At 42.9% G+C, this 18,625-nt stretch overlaps 3 protein-coding genes across 5 annotated transcripts in view; 2 read left to right on the top strand and 1 right to left on the bottom strand.

Annotated features, from left to right (window-relative positions):
• asap1b (ArfGAP with SH3 domain, ankyrin repeat and PH domain 1b) overlaps window positions 1-4,325 on the top strand; it is a 43,981-nt gene extending 39,656 nt beyond the window's left edge. Inside the window, exons 25-30 of one of the 2 annotated variants that reach the window (XM_083666336.1) lie at window positions 90-224; window positions 1,207-1,285; window positions 1,391-1,455; window positions 1,629-2,140; window positions 2,365-2,481; window positions 2,739-4,325. In XM_083666336.1, coding sequence (XP_083522462.1) covers window positions 90-224; window positions 1,207-1,285; window positions 1,391-1,455; window positions 1,629-2,140; window positions 2,365-2,481; window positions 2,739-2,813 — 983 coding nt within the window. In that variant the 3' untranslated portion in view covers window positions 2,814-4,325. Of the gene's footprint in view, window positions 1-89; window positions 225-1,206; window positions 1,286-1,390; window positions 1,456-1,628; window positions 2,141-2,361; window positions 2,482-2,738 lie in introns of both variants that reach the window. The other variant, XM_083666335.1, reaches the window with a different exon arrangement.
• Window positions 4,326-4,734: 409 nt separating this feature from the next.
• Window positions 4,735-6,878, bottom strand: eef1a1l3 (eukaryotic translation elongation factor 1 alpha 1, like 3; the record flags this gene model as incomplete). The annotated part of the gene is made up of 7 exons (XM_083666681.1): window positions 4,735-4,934; window positions 5,106-5,340; window positions 5,489-5,745; window positions 5,858-6,008; window positions 6,089-6,385; window positions 6,466-6,645; window positions 6,735-6,878. The coding sequence occupies 7 exons, from the start codon at window positions 6,876-6,878 to the stop codon at window positions 4,822-4,824; spliced, it is 1,377 nt and encodes a 458-aa protein (XP_083522807.1). The 3' UTR covers window positions 4,735-4,821.
• A 784-nt stretch (window positions 6,879-7,662) lies between these two features.
• fam49bb (family with sequence similarity 49 member Bb) overlaps window positions 7,663-18,625 on the top strand; it is a 28,859-nt gene continuing 17,896 nt past the window's right edge. Inside the window, exons 1-2 of one of the 2 annotated variants that reach the window (XM_083672828.1) lie at window positions 7,663-7,768; window positions 16,288-16,375. The gene's annotated coding sequence lies outside the window, so the exon portion shown is untranslated. Of the gene's footprint in view, window positions 7,769-10,219; window positions 10,340-16,287; window positions 16,376-18,625 lie in introns of those variants that run through there. The other variant, XM_083672829.1, reaches the window with a different exon arrangement.

The following is an 18,625-nucleotide window of genomic DNA, read 5'->3' as shown; positions in this document are numbered from 1 at the left end:
TCCCAGGTGACAGAATGAGTGACACCTGCCATCTGTCTATCCCTTCACTGCATGTGTTATATGTGTGTGTGTGTGTGTCACCCCTTTAGCTCCTCCCTCTACCCTCCCCCCCGGAGGCAGCTCCACCCTTTCCAAGAAGAGGCCTCCGCCCCCTCCACCCGGGCACAAACGCACCCTGTCTGACCCGCCCAGTCCGCTCTCCCACAGCCCGCACGGTAGAGGGGGTGAGTCCGGTGGGCCAGATGCAAGCAGGCAGACTATCTAAAAACTGCTTGGTTATCTTTATTATTGGCCAATGATATGATCCGTATAGCCTACAAGCTGATGATAGAATAGGAAATTAACTGCAATTTCTATGCCATGAATGGAATTTCAATTTGATTTCTATCAGGATCGCCACCTATCCTGGGTCATCATAGGAGCTGGTGACCCCAGTGCTTGAGAGCCCCAGTGTGTGCAGGGCAGGTTTTTTGTTTCAGCCCAGCACTAAACGCAGATGATCCAACCAGTATCCTGCACACACTGCGGCCCTCAATGACGTGTTGAGTTCCACACAATGGTGTTCCATAACTGGGTCCTACTGTAGCATCACTTCCCCAAGGACTAGAGTGTGTCAGTGATGTTTATTATCCCACCACAGACAAAATGTTGTGCAATCTGCAGACATATGACACACCATGGTCAACTTGTGGTATGCAGGCAATCCCAAGTGTGTGTTTGTGTTTTGAAGTAAAGTCATTACATTTGTCACCATTTGTCTTCTCTGTGATGTTCTTTGTATTGTGAAACACACACACACAAATACATACACACATCACCTTACAGTCAGATAATATGGGAGATAATGGCTTCAAACTGCATAAAGGTTTATGGATGAATTTTCACAGTATGCAAATAATGTCCTCAAGGCAGCAGAAGCTCTTGCAACCTGCTAGCATTATCTGTAGCATGTTGCTAGTGTTCTCTCTTGAGAGAACAGGTAGAAGGACCTGACTATTTAATGGAGCGCTCAGCCTGACATATCCCTATCTTGCCCTCTTTTACATTGAATTAACTGTGAGGAATTTGCCATTATGGTAGGATTGCTTGATTTGATTTAATTGAATTAGATTTGCTTACTAACTTGCTGGTAAGTGTTCAGAAAATGATTCTACAGTGATTGGGCAGCATATTTCAACTATTCATCGCTATCTCCAACATTTTCAGGAAGTGACTCCACTCCTCCTCCTGTGAACAAGATGTCACCTCTATCCAACAAGTTTGAGGGCATTCCACATCAGCAAAGGTACATACTAGACATGGACTCATCTCCACATGAGGTTATGGAAAGTAAAGTGCATCTTATTACTTTTTCACATCCATTACTTTTTCATGAACTTTCTGATTTCAGCACTACTCCTAGCCACACAAAGTCTACACTTGGTCCAAGGGTTCTTCCCAAACTACCTCAGAAAGGTAGGTCACTGTGAGATACACTGTACTGTAACACAGTGTCAAATCCAACTATTAGTATTATAACTCATCAGGTGGGACCACCTCATTTTATGATAATATGTTAGCTTTTCCCAGTAGTCTATTCTCTTAGAGTTCCATGTGTTAGTAGTAACTGTGTGCTGTTCATTTCCCAGTGGCACTGCGTAAAATCGACACCATCCACCCGTCTATGGACAAGTCCAGCCAGCCTCCAGAGTTCCTCCAGAAATCCCCCCCAGGACCTGAGACCCTCCAGAAAGCCATCCTGCCCGACAAGCCTCAAATAGGGGACCTGCCCCCAAAACCCCAGTCCACTGATTTACCCCCTAAACCTGGAGAACTGCCCCCCAAGCCCCAGCTCTCTGATCTCCCTCCTAAACCCCAGTTGGGTGACCTACCACCCAAACCCCAGCTCAAAGACCTCCCGCCCAAGCCCCATATAGCAGACCGTGACATCCCCCCCAAACCTGCAGCAGCATCAGCGGGGGAGCCCAGTCCCAGGCCGTCTCCTGGAGAGCCTGTGCCCAAGCCCCCGCCCCCAGAGGTACTGGCACCCAATCAGCAGGCTGATATGGAGACCCCTTCTCCACAGCCCAGCGAGGACACCAATGGGAGTCCAACGAGCGGTCCAGAGACACCGGTGCCCTTGCCGCGGAAGATTAACACGGTAAGCATCATATACTGCGCACACACATTTTTTATGTGGAAAACCCCCCAAAAAAGTATACATACATACATACATAGTAGAGCCTACTAATACTATACAATATGAATGAAAGGTGTATACTATGATCAATTCATTAATGCAGCCAGCCCACGTGCTGAACACTCACTATGACATTTTTGTGATTTGTGTGTGTGTGTGTGTGTGTGTGTGTGTGTGTCTAGAAGAATAAATCTCGGCGGGTGAAGACCATCTACGACTGCCAGGCTGATAATGATGACGAGCTGACATTTGTGGAGGGAGAGGTGATCATAGTGACAGGAGAGGAGGACCAGGAGTGGTGGGTGAGTACAGACAACAACAACAAGCCTGTTTTACCCCCCTGTACATTATTACACCACTGTTTCAATAGTCACACTAGCATACTACTTAGAATGCATGGCCAATACATTGATTCATTAGGATATCCTAACATGGCCCCCAGCTTCACTCCCTTCATGCCAGACTCAAACTGCAGTTATGGACTAAACATGGAACAAAACCACTGTTCAATGCTGTTCTCGTTTCCTCACACTCTCTCTCGCTCTGTGTTTCCTTCTAGATGGGGCACATTGAAGGGCACCTGGAGAGGAAAGGGGTGTTCCCCATGTCCTTTGTCCACATCCTGAGTGACTGACAGCCACACAGGCTTGCACTAAACCCCGCCCCCACGCTAGACGCCCTGTAAATAGCTTATGTAACAACCTGACGTGAAACAAGCGTTCAAAAAAAGAAAAACACAAATGAAGAAACAAACCCAAGTAGGCTCATCTTGCCAGGGATGTTGAGCACATCCATGTTGTACATAAAATGAGTGTATTCTTCCTCTTACCAGTATTATCTAAACCCTTAGAGCATGGCCCGCCACTCTGGCTACAGGCCGTAGCCACTCTCCAATCCTAGCACTTACCTAAAGTCTCTGTTTATGCTGTTACTGTGTATATATGTATGTATATATATTTGTGTGTGTGTGTGTGTGTGTGTGTGTGTGCGTATGAGTGGGTGTGTACTGTATATACATGTTTTATTGTACAAAACATGTAACAAGCATACATGTTCTCTGCCTGCCAGATAACCTAGTATCAGGGTAGTAGTGTTGAAATTGTATCTGTATTATTAATTTCACTATGGTCATCATCGCTGATGTCATCAACTTGCATTTCTGGAAAAAGGCCAAATATGAGATGGAATGTGAAAGAAGTCCCTCCCCCTCTCCCTATACACCCCACTAGACAGAAAAGGCACAATTCCATCAAAAAGACATTCTGATGTCTCCCTCTCAATCTACCATGATAACTCATCCAAGGATGAACTATGTAGTCATTAAATGTATTCCTTGTTCTTGCTCGCTTTTGTGTGTACATGTGTTATGATTGTTTTACAGTATCGACACACCTGCTGCTGCTGTATGGTGGAATATCAGAGACCTTGTGTAAACCTCACAGGTCACCAGTAGTTTACTCCCCTATTGACACTGTTCACTCCCACTGCGCGCTCCTGTGTGTGAACATCGTCATCTCTCCACACTTGTTCTTGGACCTCTCTGTGCATGGTGTAAAAATGACTGGAATTGAGAGGAGTGCTGTATAAAAGCCACTCAACTCAGGGTTTTAAGAGCCACTTTCTAGCAGGTTAACAAGTTGTCCTGCTCTCCAATAGCCACTACCATTCACTTGTTGGGAGCTCAATCTAAGCAATAAGTAGTAGAATGATTCTCAGATGGCCTAGTGAGATCAGCAAATTTACAACTACAAATGTTCACAGCTCCCAATTAGTATCTTGTTTCGCACAAAGGGTTCATGCCACTCAACATAAGATATCTTATTGTGAAACGTGATTTTAAATTTGATTCCTTGTCACAAAGACATGCCTGGTAACTACTTTGTAACATGAAAAAAAACAATGTAACCAGTTTCAGTGGATTTTAAATAATTCAGAAAGAGGCAGTCAAGGTTTTCCTGTCAAACAGCAGCATCACCCCTAATGCTGGGTGCACTTCTTGCTTGAGTCATTTCAAGATGGAGGGAACTGGGACTGATGTGCTTGTCTTTCACCACTTCCTGTTGACTGCAGTTCCACTGGTTTACATCCCATGTAAAGGATCACCCCAATCATTCCATTGTACAAATAAAAGTGTTGTTGTAATTGATATGGATTCTTTGCCTTCATTTTGTAAAATGTTTAAAGGAATGTACAACTTAAGGAAATCCTGGTGCCTCAATTTGAAATTAGAACTCAGCCAACAAGAATCCTTCATTAGCTCATACATACCTGATGACCCTTAGCTAATACAAAGCGACTGTACCAGTGTGAATGAATCTGTAGAAGCAGCACATTCAATGCAGTAATTTCCCACAAGTTGAGACAAATTGGAAGAAAAAGGAAATTTCAAAAGGACCTTTTATTTCAGTCGGAAGCTCTACAGTTCTCATTTCAATAGTTCTTTGCACAGATGTCATGTCAATCTAAAACTCAAAAGGCCAGCCAATTAAACAAGTAATTCAGGATGACAAGCTAAAACCAGCTTATTTTCAAAAATACAAAATAAAGTGCTTTGTTGCAATACTAAAATTATACAAACAATACAACTTAATGCTTCACTCAAGTTCTTTTCATATCAGTCCACTGGTAAGCTAAAAATAAATTCATTTTAAGACTGTGCCTTTCTGTGCAAGCTTCTTTGATCCTTGGTCCTTATCCACCGACTTAATGACTCCCACAGCAACTGTCTGCTTCAAGTCCCTCGCTGCAAACCGACCTGAAGAGGGGAAAAAACAAACAATTACTTTGCAGATAAGAACCACAGTTTGGATGAGTACAGCTTGTACACAAAATAAGCATTTCGGATGATTTAAGATCATTAATTTGCCAATAGTAGGAAAAAAGCCTGAACCATTTGTTGAGGTAGTAAGAGATTAGTGTTCTTTACCCAAGGGTGGGAAAGTGAAGAAGCTCTCCACACAGAGGGGTCTGTTGGGCACAAGCTTGATGGTGGCAGCATCTCCAGACATCAGGAGCTGGGGCCAGTCCTCCAGCTTCTTCCCTGTGCGTCTGTCAATCTTCTCTCTCAGCTCAGCAAAGCGGCAGGTCACATGGGTGGTGTGGCAGTCCAGCACCGGAGAGTAGCCAGTCTTGATCTTACCAGGATGGTTCAGAATGATTACCTGCACAGCAAAATGTAATTCAGTGAAATAGCCAAACAGTGGTATGCCAGTTATTAGAAAGTATAAACACCTAAGACCAGGGAAGATCAACCGGTGTGACCAGATTAATTTATAAGAGCCATGCTTAAACCAAATGCACCATGCCTACCTGTGCCACAAAGCTGCTGGTGTCCAAGGGAGGGTCATGCTGGGCATTGCCAGCCACATCACCACGCCGTAGGTTCTTCACAGCCACGTTCTTGATGTTGAAGCCTACATTGTGCCCGGGTAGAGCAGTCTGCATCCCCTGGTGGTGCATCTCGATAGACTTCACCTCCGCTGTTAGCTTGGCAGGGGAGAATGTGAGCACCATACCAGGCTTCAGGATGCCAGTCTCGATCTTCCCCACTGGAACAGTGCCCACTCCTGAGGCACAAAGACACATGGAAAGAACCAGATGTGTTAAGCAATTCAACAACTGTTCAACATGTCATTGGAATAGACCAGGGGTATACATGAGATGTCAATGTCCACTCACCGCCAATCTTGTAGACATCCTGCAGGGGCAGACGCAAGGGCTTGTTAGCAGTGCGTATTGGGGGATGAATGGAATCCAGCACCTCCAGCAGAGTTCTTCCATTGGCATTCCCCTCCTTTCTCTTGATTTTCCATCCTGTGAACCAGGACATCTACACAGAGATGATGCAAGTGATGTGGTGACATGAAAGGCAACCAAAATGTGCCCAAAAAGTTCTATCGAAAAACGAACCTTTTGAGAAGGGGCAAGCATGTTCTCTCCAGTCCAGCCAGAGATGGGCACGAAGGGGACAGATGTAGGGTCATAGCCGATTTTCTTGAGGAACACGCCAACGCTTCGCACCACCTCATCGAAGCGCTTCTGGCTGTATGGAGGCTCCGTCAAGTCCATCTTGTTTACGCAGACAATCATTTGCTTCACACCGAGGGTGTAGGCGAGTAGGGCATGTTCCCTGGTCTGGCCGTTCCGTGAGATACCGGCCTCAAACTCCCCTTTCGCAGCGGAGACCACCAGAACCGCAACATCAGCCTGCAATGAAAGATCAGAAGGTTACAGGGAGCGCAGTGGATGGCGCAAAGAGACCACTAATGTTGGCATGCGCAACTCACCTGTGATGTCCCCGTGATCATGTTCTTTATGAAGTCCCGATGGCCCGGAGCATCAATTATCGTGATGGTGTATTTATGAGTGCTGAATTTCAACAAAGAAATGTCAATCGTGATTCCTCGCTCCCTCTCGGCTTTCAGTTTGTCCAAAACCCAGGCATATTTGAAAGAGCTCTTGCCCATCTGTAAACAAATAAAAGAAATGCAGTATAATGATTAGGCTGTTCCGAGCAATTGAATTATATGCCCAATTAGGCCAACCCATTCCTTACCTGGGCCGCAGCCTTCTCAAATTTCTCGATTGTTCTTGGGTCGACGCCACCGCATTTGTAGACAAGGTGACCTGTAGTGGTTGACTTTCCACTGTCGACGTGGCCTATAATGACCACGTTAATGTGCGTTCTCTCCTTTCCCATTTTAACAAGATAATGGTAGTCTATTGACAAACGTTCCCCCAATGAGCCTCTGTTTAGTTATCACTCGTTTCTCCTGACAGATTGCTGTCGTTTCTCACCGTCGGAATGGATTGAAACGTTTTGTGAGAGTTTATAGCCATGATCTGCGAGTGATGCCTGATTATTTCATTGAAATCAGGTGTGCTCACGTGCACTACTCCCCCCCCCCCCCACTAATAGTAGCGGACTGGCCAATCTGTCATCCATGTCTAATCATGTTGGATTGGTCATTCAACAAAGGGAAGAAAGGACTAAGGAGGGAGGAAGGAAGGAGCGGAGGGTGAATTTTTAAATGGACTGGTGTGTCGTCAGCTGTAGCAACTAGAGATTCTGCAGAATATTATGGAGGCTAAACACATGCCTTTAGTTAACTTGTGTCAAACATGACATGAAAATGATATGGTCTAGTGTTTATAATTTATTTTCAATTTAATTTGTATTTGCTGTTGGTACATAGCAGTGGCAAAACTTTTGGAATAAATAAAGTCACCTAAAATGTAACACGACCTGACCTACTGAAACATTGCAAGAGTAATGTTACATGTAGCAACGATTGTCTTTTGGACGCGGCAACGGCAAAATGGTTGCAGTCTCTAATCCGTAAAGCTAATGAGATCAACCTTTTATTCATGCATTGACCACCTTCGGCTGTCCACAGTTCTTTTTATAGTTGCAATAACCTCTCGCGCGGGGAGCGGTGTTGAAACCTGTGTCAGAGCACAATGACGTCTGACTAACCCGGAAACAGCAGATAGCTGAGAGAAGCAAATCGTTTTATTCTTTGAGGTTGCTAGCGTCGTAGCTACCTGTCCTGGACGTCGATTCCTTTTTCTTGCACTTTGAGCATCAAGGTAAAAACAACTTAAACATCTCCACAACATATCCGTTTGTTATTATGGCGTTGGTAGTCTACCAGTATTGTGGTCAGAACTTGCTTTAAAAAAGCAATAAGGACAGAGTGTGAGCATCATGTATTGGGGTCTGTTACTCTCACTGTAAAAATCGTATTTGTGGTTTTGGTCATTGAGCCATTGGTTTATAATGCTATGTGGCAAATTGCTTAGTGTGTATAGGCTACGTTTTAGTGTTTTGATAATTTCCATATTCCAAAGCAGCAGATTTATTACGTCCTATTTTACTGCTGTTTCAAAAGTTTAACCATAAAGTATTAATTCCTTAGATCACGCTTTGCATAGATCATGCCGCTTTATGAGAATCTCAACAGTTTTGTGACAGATTGTCCCCTAAATTGCAGGGATTAATTGCTGGGATTATGACCCATGCCTGTACCTGGGGGTGGTACAAAATGAGCAGGATTGTGAATGACGAGACCTCAATGATGAAATGGCAAAGAATAGAGCATGTGAATTGATACCTTTCCCAGGGAGCAAGATGTCAGTAGAGCCAGATACATTCTCTTCAAAATGTCTTTACTTCTTAACTGACGATCATAAACCGATTCATTCATTACAAATGAAAGCTCTATGTGTCTGTTGAATATGAACTACTTTGCTTTGACCCCCTCTTCCTCTCTGCATTGTCTGGTGTCCTGAAAGTGGAAGTGACAGTGGTTCAGGAAGCTGGTGTAACGCTGGTAATGTCTGTGACTGCTATGGTCTGTTCGTGTGATGTTGAGTGCCAAATCGGGCTCTCAGTTCTCATGTGCTGTAGACCAAATCAGGACAAGAACATGGATAATATCTATCCTGGCAGATTATGAAAATGCTGAGGATGGAGCAGCCTCTGTAGAGCTCTGTACAGAGAACAGACATGAATCAGAGCAATAATGGAATGTGATTACATGGTAGATGTTACTACAACTAACCCATTTACTCAGATATTAGTGGTGCTCTGTGACCCATACAATAGCACAGACCTCAAAGGTGCCAAAGTTTACAGACATGTGGTTGACAGTGGCAGTGCAGAGAGAGAGAGAGACATTGTGGCCCATCATTATGACCTTTACTTCGATGACTCATCAGAGAGTCAACAGGCTTTGCCAGCATGGCGCTTGTATGGGGCAAACACACAGCTGCTGGTCCCCTGTAGGAACAGATGCTGTAAATAAAGGCATGCTGTGCTTTGTTGTGTCACTCAGCCACGTGCAAGGGTCTTCTGTTGCAAGTGAGAGAAAAATAGCCCCAATCTTCTGGTTGAATCTCAAGTTACAAAGTGTTTGAGTCATAAGAAGTTGTATTGCCCCATTAGTCATTGTTTTAGCCGATAGAGTGAAGCATCTGGGAGAAAGAGGAAGGGGTTTAAAAAGTTGGCTAATCAATTGGTGAAGAACTGCATAGGTACCCATTAGAGTAGTTATTCTGTCTTATTATCATACAAGCTAAGTGGAGGAAGCAAAACTGTTTAAGAGAAGTGGAGACTTCCTTTTGTTTTGTCACATCAAAACTAAATACAGTTCAACATAAATCTGTCTGGAGAAGATAAGAAGATTTGTTTGTATATTTTGTCAGTCCGTGCTGTGCATCTGAGATAAACAGATTACAGTTCTTCTTATGATGCTAAAGATATTTCTATGGTTGAATTCTCTTATAGAGATAAAATCACTCAAAATAGCACTACAATAGGCTGCTTAATGGATGTTGCATCAAGCACCCAATCATAGAGAGATGTGTCCCAGTGAGTTGGTTAAATCGCACAACTGTAGTTTAACGGGTCACTCACCAGAAACGACCGGTACGCAGGGGCACAGTTCAGTCAGAACTAGAGTGCTGTCTGTGCTCAGGGAGCCTGGGTTTGTGTATCCTGTGTGAAATAATCATGAAAGCTTCTACAGAGAGGGAGCTCAGTTCAGTTGACCCAGTAAGTCTTCTCACATGAATTGCAATCTACTCATCCTGTATGGCAGGATGACTCATCTAACTGCATTGCCTTTTTCGTTTCATCTGTCAGTCTCTGACTTCATTAACATTTTCTTTTAGATAGGCCTACATGCTTTATCAGAATTAGTTAATCTAAATCTATTTATTCTTGAATTTTCTAGCAAATTATCTACTTATCACATTACTGTTAGTAATAGTTAATTTGATAATAGGCCTAGTCCTATCAACTTTGAATCTTAGTAACAGGGTAACTGATAGAGTCTCGTTTTTACAGCCTAGATTATATGCATACTTACATTACTGTTAATGCATATCATTCACTGCATTGTAACTGCTCTAAAGGACGTTGACTTTGACGTCAGCTTGGATTCGCAGGCAGTAAAACCATCCGTCCCACTCCCTAGAACACGCCCTGCGTTGCGAATAAGCGGCATTGGAGCTCGAATGGAATCATTCCTGGTCGTTGTGAGAGTATGCGTCCTGTGATTTAGCCTACTAGTGACAAGCCATTCATAATCGGGAATAACTGTCCTCGCTATGTGATACACGGACCACTCTCTGCTCGCTTACCCTTCTATCATACTTGTAAGTATTGACAACCTATTTAATTGTTGCCCTCTTTACTTTTGTATCAGTTTCTTTCCAGGAGGAGATTGGCTTGGGTTGCGTGGCTGAGGGAGGCGCTTGAGGTCTGGGGTACATGTGCTTAGAAATCCCGTGCTCCGCATATCATTCATTACAACTGAAGTTATGCGAAATTGTACTGTACATAATACTGAACACATGCCTTCTGACGCTACTCAGCGCAGCAGCGCAAATCTCATGAATGGTTACAAAAACAACTGTCCGGTTACAATGTGTCTAGTCACTGCTGTTCACACAACAATCTTGCATTGTTGGATTAAAGTTCATACTGTTGATCCTACAATTAATTTGGTTTACACAGTTATGATTGTGTTGCTGAACGACATAGTTTGACTCTAGGTAACTCAAATCTAGGTTGAATTTCACCTATGAAGGAAGCCGATTAGGATCGCTAATCTAGGTCTGTACCACCAAGCAACCTTTCTTCTCAAATCCGTTTGAGCGCTCGTTTCACTGCGTTAATCACTTCCGCATATTTACAGTCATCAGTAAGATCAATGTTGACATTAGAATGTTGTGTTGATATGGCTATGATTGTTTTACCGACATTCAAAGTTCATTTATGAATCAAGTATTGTATTACAGGGATTGTTCAGTATGGGATTATAGATGATTGAATATCAAAACCCAAATGTAGCCTACATTCACCAACAACTAGGGCCTATATTTTGTGCCGTTGACATGGTGACAACATAATACATCAGTGTTAGACCTTCCTAATAAATCTAATAAACTATTTCAACACCTTTTGAAATGGTCTTTACATTGTCAAAACAAAGAAAGTACAGTGGGCCTTCTCTTTACTTTCCCTGCACTTCTGTCTGTTATTGTTGGTGCCATCAAACAGACCTAAAACACATAATCATCAAACAGATATAAAACACATAAAAGCACAAGCCTTGTGATTTTAGGAATGTGAGCCCAAAGTCTACTCTAGAGCATTTCTTACATGCTTTCTTTTTGTTTGGTCCAGTAAGAATGCTCTGAATTACTGGCCTTCACACATTGGCCAAGGAAGACAAGGATCTACTGAAGTTAGTCCAGGACAGGTCGTTTCTCTGCATGGAGGAGGACAGCCTAAAATCCCTCTTGGCTGCCCTGCACTCTCTGTCTCAGTTACAGTGCATGTCTGTGCATGTCTACAAGCACCCTTTGTGAAATGATGACACACTTCACTCATGCAGTTGAAAAATTGAGGGAGCAAGACCAATTCTTCCATAGCATTTCTAAATGTCAGGAGCAAGTTCTGGTTATGTATAGGTAATAACTTATCTACTAGGATAAAGGTATCATGTATGTTGCTAAGATTATAAAGGAGGCCCAGGCCCATTGCGAGTGATTTAGTTTTGTTTCATTTTTCGGTTACACAAATCTTCGCTGTCGCTTCAGAGGCCTTTGCACAAGACTTAGTGCCTTTTCAAAGCCACCTAGAAACCGTATCTGTCGAAGCCCTGTGGTGTCAATCCGACCTTTCTGGTGAGCAGATTTAAAGCATCCATTGGAGCACTTTGAAGTTTGACTCATGGCCTTTGCTGTAAAACATCAAAGAAGGATGATGTTGAATTGTGTAGGGCCTCCTTGGTGGTGTTATAAATGGAGGGGGTGTACCAAACTTCCATCCCAGGTGTTAATTATTCAGTAGGAATGTATGTTTGTATGTTGTGAGTCTGTGATGTGTCTGTGTGTGTGAGTAAGTCTCTGACAGCTTTGGACTTTGAACATTCCTCTCTACATTCTCACAAAAACGTACACGTGTTCATTATTGAGTAGGAATGTATGTTTGTAGGTTGTTTGCTCGTGTGTGTGTGTGTGTGTGAGTCAGTCTCTGCCAGCTTTGGAAATGCAAGCTGGTAGTGATGAACATTCCTCTCTACATTGTCACTTCCCTCTTGTGTGATTAGGGTTGGATGCCAGTAATGAGAAGAGGGACTCATCATCATCCCTTGTCCTCCCTCGGGTAACAAGCCTATCAAGTATCCTCAGTCCCAACAAATCTTATTCTCTAGTTTGGAGGAGAATAATTATTATATAGGGTGCTGATGTGTTGTTGAATTGAATAACACACTGCTGCAGTATTCCAAAGGATGCTTCATCATAGGCGTCTCATACAGTAGTACTGTAGTATGAGGTCCGCTTATTTCTAGCCTATCTCTCTTGTATGTGTCTTTAGCATAGACATGGAAACATGCAAAATGGCCTTTGCATAGAGACACTCAACATAAGGCTATAAATAACCTGGCCTCTCTCTTAAAGATAAAAAACATGTGCACTGGAGTTATGCCTTATTCACACCCCCATACATCCCTGTCCTATGGAGGTTTCAGATGAATAATGTACAGTACAGTAGGGGATGATTGTTATCGTGGGACGTTAATCCAGGCATGATATCCTCCCTCCCCGCCTACGTCCTCACTGGACACCATAGAACAGGGATGTTACCACAGATGGCAAATCAACAGGGTAGAAATTCATCTTTCACACCTCGCTGTTGCCACGGTTGCCCCCGCACCAAACCGTTATCCTACATGGTGCTGCTGATGGACGCCTATAAAGAAGGCAGATTCGTGGAATGTTGTTATTGGTTTTTGATTCAAGCGTGTAGCTGTGAATCTCATTCAAAGTAGGTTTTACATTCTCTGTCGTTTATATTCAAACCCCCAGGACTGTCTGTGCTTTACTTTAAATGGAGTGTGGACAGAGGATACACACACAAAAATACTCTGTTGCCTGATCCAGCAAGTGTCATCATCAGCTCTTGAGAGGAAGTCTCTGACCAGCCAGCCAACTGATGGAGATCTTTTAATGGCCCTCTATCAAAACCAATTTCTACTTTTAAAAGCAATACAAGAGTATGAAATAGAAAGGACACAATTAGGCATACGTTCACAATCTTGCTTGATACTGGTCTTGTCTTCCGATTGGGTGCTAAATGTCAGTTATTTAGGCTACTTGACATCTCATTGTGTTCTTGACCTTTAATTGGCTTAGAGTTGCAGCCCTGATGCATGATATTTTCCTCCATCAACACAGTGTAGGCTGAAGTGATTTTTATTGCCTGACAACAACTCTTATGAATCAATGTGACTGAGGGTGCCTCAGAGCTACCATTCTTCTTCATGGTACCTAATTTGTTATTACATGTATTTGTCTAAGTGTCCCTCCAGTCCATGTATTCTGTTTGCCTGCATTTTCCTAGTAGAAACAGGTGCCAGAGAGTTTGGTTGAGTTTTTTTGCCCCCAGGCCTTATGTAACCAGCTCTATTTTCAATGTGATCCTCCACACTCCTTCAAATAAGAGTGTGAGTCAGTCAGTTTTCCACCTTCAGCTCTTGCCGCAAGGAAACCAAAAGCTGTTGCCATGGTAACTTAATTTGCCATGCTTTTAATTGAAGACTTACACTGCATTAAAACAACAATACCAGCTTATTGTACTGACTGTGTCTCTTGCTTCGTTGCCTGACACAATTTTACTCTGTCTGATTTTCTCCTCTGTTGAATTTCTCTTCATACTTTTGAGTGAATGGCTTTCAGCCCATGAACATGATGGAGCCCACAATACAGCTCCTCTTGACCACAGGCCACCATGGAGGAGACCATGCAAATCATGCATTACTGAACACCCACATCATACGTCCTATTGATTTTAATGATTGCTTGTTCTATAGTGACAGAATGTTTCACAGTGAGTCTCCAACTCGCATGGGCTGCAGCAAGCATAGCTAGGTTACATGCTGCCCCACATATTGACCTCTCTGTATAGTGGAGTAGATCAAAATGTGATTGTTTCATTTTTACAGTACAGTAATTCTCTTCAAGGATGTTCAACAACCATTCACAAACATAGTAGCTTTACTTTCTCTGCCCTGAAAGAGACTGCTGTGTGCATCTGTTTGAACATCTGTTTGATGGTGCTATCCTAGTAATGCTGACATGATAATGGATCAATTTGTTTCTTTTGCATTATGCTGACCCTTGGGATGTGTCAATAGACGCTTTAACCGAGTGCATGACACTGTACTACGTACAGTATGAGACCTATTTATCAGCCCATTATCAATGTGTTCACAAAACAACGACTAATTAGGAAAATGAAGGCAGCTGCCATCCTACACTCACATACTGTCCAGATATAAACTACATTTACATCATCCTTCGTTCGGTTCTCTGAACTCTGGTATGTTAATAACTGCTTATGACATGATAACTAGAAAGTGAAAGGCATGTATGCAGATGTATTAGTATAGAAATAACACAATCTACTTAGCCCCTATCAGACCTGAACTATCCAGATGGTAGAAGAGCTTTATAATCAAACCTACACTGAGCCTGTCTTCTCCCCAGACGCAACATTTGGGAGTTAATGCTTAACACCTCCAGCAGAGGTCTGAAACTGCCCATTCTGCCTAACCATCCTTGAAATCCCCAGCTGCAAGTGATGCATAACTGACTCCATGATTCCTTGGCACAGATGTCACTGAGCTAGAATGTCCCCTGTGACAAGTGCAGAGACTCTTGCTTCAGAGGTTCGACCTAAGTTATAATTCGTTTCAGGATAATGAGGTTAGACAGCGATCATACAAGCCACTGAGGGGAAGGAGTATTTTGAGTGTCACATTTGACAGCTTACTAGTTAAGCCAACAGCGTATCTATATTCGATCATTCCAAGCACACATAAAAGCCCTCAGAGGCAAGCACAGAATACTTCAGGTTCTTAGAAATGTGTGGATTTCGCCAACCATCTCAACATGTAGGTGCCTTCGATGTTTCATGCACAATTTCATGTCCTATTTAGGTCCTATTTCATCACTGTTTATCATTATACTATGTTGACAGTTTGTCTCCTCAATACTTGGTTGTGGTTGCTTTAGTCTAAGGGCTAAAAGTCCCATCACATTCATGCATGACCACCACCAGTCCATTATGGCAGCCCATTTGTATGCAGGCCGGCAGAGAGACACTAGCTAGTGCACCGCCCCAGTCCTAATTGTCTCACAGTCTACTGAGCCAGCACTCTAGAAATGTCCACAGAACTCACTGAGGTAGTTTGGTTTTCGGAATACTTTTCACATCTAAGTGATGTAATGAAAGGAGATTTGTTATTCAAGTGCACCTTCTCATGAGAATTCTCCAAATCAGTCATGACTAGTCTCTCTTAGGTCACCGACTAAAGCCTTTCTAGCCTTTTCCTGCCTAGGCTATTTCGTGAGTCACCAGAACGTTTTAAAGGCCTTATAGGTGGGTAACAAAGCAAACATGTTTGTAGGGCAGTGTGAGTACAGTAGTTGTCCTTGCTGTTGTAGTTGAATCATAGGTCTGTATGATTGAATTGAGTGTTTGGGTCTCACGTTGAGGATGTTCTGTACAGGCAGTATTGTAGCCTCAGGAGGAAGCAGGCAAAGGAGTGCAGTGGAAAAGTCGAAGTGCACTCTGAATGAGAGGAAGTGTTGCACAATAGGAAGTTGTGTGTGTGTGTGTGTGTGTGTGTGTGTGTGTGTGTGTGTGTGTGTGTGTGTTCCTTCCATGTCCTTTTAAAGTGCTGCCTACACTGCCCTCAAGAAAACCAGACTGCAAAAGGATCACAAGGCTGCACCTGTGTCCAACACATCTGGAGAAATGACTATACTAGTCTGAGAAATATAGATCTGTGCTTATTTATGGTTAATAAAGACCCTAAACCTAAACCCTAAACCTGAATGCCACATGAAAAGCTGGTCCGTCTGTTCAGTTAACACAAAATTAGAGTTATCTTATTGAAATAATAATATTTGCATTGGTGTTTGAAGTCACTCATACACATCTAGTGGTGAAGTCAATCATGCATACTTGTTTAAAAGGATGATGTTGCTACATGTTCCATCATGCTGACTGTGTTAACCTGTTCTTTCAGAGCCTGACCTCCACTGGAGGACTGTGACCCTCAGCCATCCACCAGGCTGGGCCTTCCTCCTGACACCCCCAGAGCTCGTCTTCTGCTGGTAAATATCTATACTTCCTGACTGGTTTTAGATGTTTACGTATGCCGTAACTTCTAGGTAGCTAATGCATCATAGTATCCTGCGAGTAAGGCATTGCATTGAAAATCGACCCAGTGCAATTTCAGTTATAAGTTCCATTGTCAACTAACTGGGAATTCTAATCTAACATTGTTGTGTATTTGTCTTTTGAACATGTGTGTCCTGTTGTGATTATTTCTGTCTGAAGGAAAGCTTGTATTTGCACTTTTGCCCATCAGTGTTCACAATGAGTACTGTGTTTGTGTAATGTTGCTGGTACGGAAATTAAGTGCATTGTGGGCCATAAAAATGGTCTTGAGAAACATGGGCACTTTCCACTTCCTGTTCCCCATGGCCGGGTGCTTATGTAACCAAGGGCCACAGGGTCACTAGCATTGGCCTGTGACTACACGTAAGGAAGGCTGGCAACGAAGAGCGGTATTAATTGAATACAAATCGCTTAGGCTTTTGCCTCTTGTCAGACAGAATCTTTTTTCTTTTGGTTAAAAGTCATATGTTGTATGTCAATTAACTTTCAGTAATTGGGATTGATTTTCTTGTTTAAGGTGTTTGAGGCTCATGTTTTGCCGTGTTCATTTCATACTGAGGCTTTTACAGTGGTTTCCTTCAACACCTCACCTACACAGAACAAGCCTGGACCATAACTTAGCCTAGAATCTTCCCCCAGCTCAGAGACACTGGTGTACACAGCATTACAAATCAACATCACTTCCTTCTAATTGCTGCTCATGGCATTTATACCCACCCCTGTTTGTATTTTCCCACCTAGTCTCCTTGGAGACTGTTGTCATGGCACGGTGGAGTAGTTGTCAATCAGTGGTCTAATCAGAGGTTGCATGCTGTGTTCACCTGCTTCCCACTGACTGATTTGGTTCTTGACTGCAACACTGTAGGTGAAGATAGTTTAGACCATCTAGGGCCAAAAATACATTGTGTGTGAATGTGCATAATGTTACGTAATCTTTATTTCTAAGCATGACATTTGGAGGATAGCTTAACTCAAATAGACACAGTAGTGTCATGCTATAGTATTTTTGTATCAGTACATTAGCCACGATGGTCGTGAGACTCAAATCCACAAGCAACACTAAGCTATTTTAGCATGCTTGGCCTGGAGTGTGTGTGCGCGCCTTTTTGGCCGAGAAAGTGAAAGTGGTGAATGGTAAATAAGGAGCGGAGCTGATTGAGTGAATGCGGCAGGCCTGTGAATCACTACTGTGAATACTAAGGATGGATTAGCTGTTGCCTACTAAGCTAGGGGGAGGTGTGGTCATCTTGCCTAAGGTGACGCTTTTCTCAGCTGCTCTGCTGAAATTATAAGGTTATACTGCCCCCAGCTGGTGATGAAGAGAATAAGTATTTCATAAATATCTTTGTATTCCAAGCTGCTACTTGTATGTTGTGAATTTGAATAGTAGTAGGCTATTTAGTTCACATATGTTTGTGAAAATGTTTAATTGTTGTTGTCCAGTGTTAAGCTTTGCAGCATTGCTTACTGCTTTCACAGTTCATTTACTGGATCAGTGTAGCCAAGCAGCCTCTGACAATTAGTCTGTGGCCTTTTTTTAATTTTATTTTTAATTTTAAGAAGACAATCCTTCAAAATAGTAACTATCCATACATAATAGATGCACATTTATGGATTGTGTGAATATGGGTTTTAAATATTTCCCTTGTTTTGGAATGTACCTGAAGCGTATTTCCACATAATTTTAGGCGTATGAATGACTTTGTCTGTATGCAGACCATATGGGAGACGCCAGTGCATTCAGAGCCGCGTGCATACCCATGCATAAGTAATGAGGTTTGATAGGTCTAAGTGTGTGATATGCAGAGAAGCTTGTTGTGTCAGCTAAAGGGCCAGCCCCTCCACTCAGACTCTGTGCTGTATTATTAATGTCACTGGAGGGCTGACCTGCTCTCATACCTCATCAGCCCTGTAGTCCCCAGAGCACCGACCTGGCTGCTCCCTCTCTCTGTTTGTATGGCGGACCTATGGCGTTCCTTCAAGCATATGAAACCAATTGTAATTCGCCAAATCTCAAAAGTCATTTTTTTTTCCTTTCCTTTTCAAGATTTGCAGTTTGCAATTTGTTTATCGTAAGCATATTCCTTTTTGCTGTTGCTGTCAGAATGGCCACAGGGTGGTGCTCTTGACTTATTTCAGATGTTAGTCTTCCTCAACCCATGTTCACTGCATGACATTGGCAA

Source organism: Argentina silus (assembly GCF_951799395.1).
Source record: "Argentina silus genome assembly, chromosome: 1".
Classification (NCBI taxonomy): domain Eukaryota; kingdom Metazoa; phylum Chordata; class Actinopteri; order Argentiniformes; family Argentinidae; genus Argentina; species Argentina silus.
This window is presented reverse-complemented; position numbering and strand designations above follow the sequence as displayed.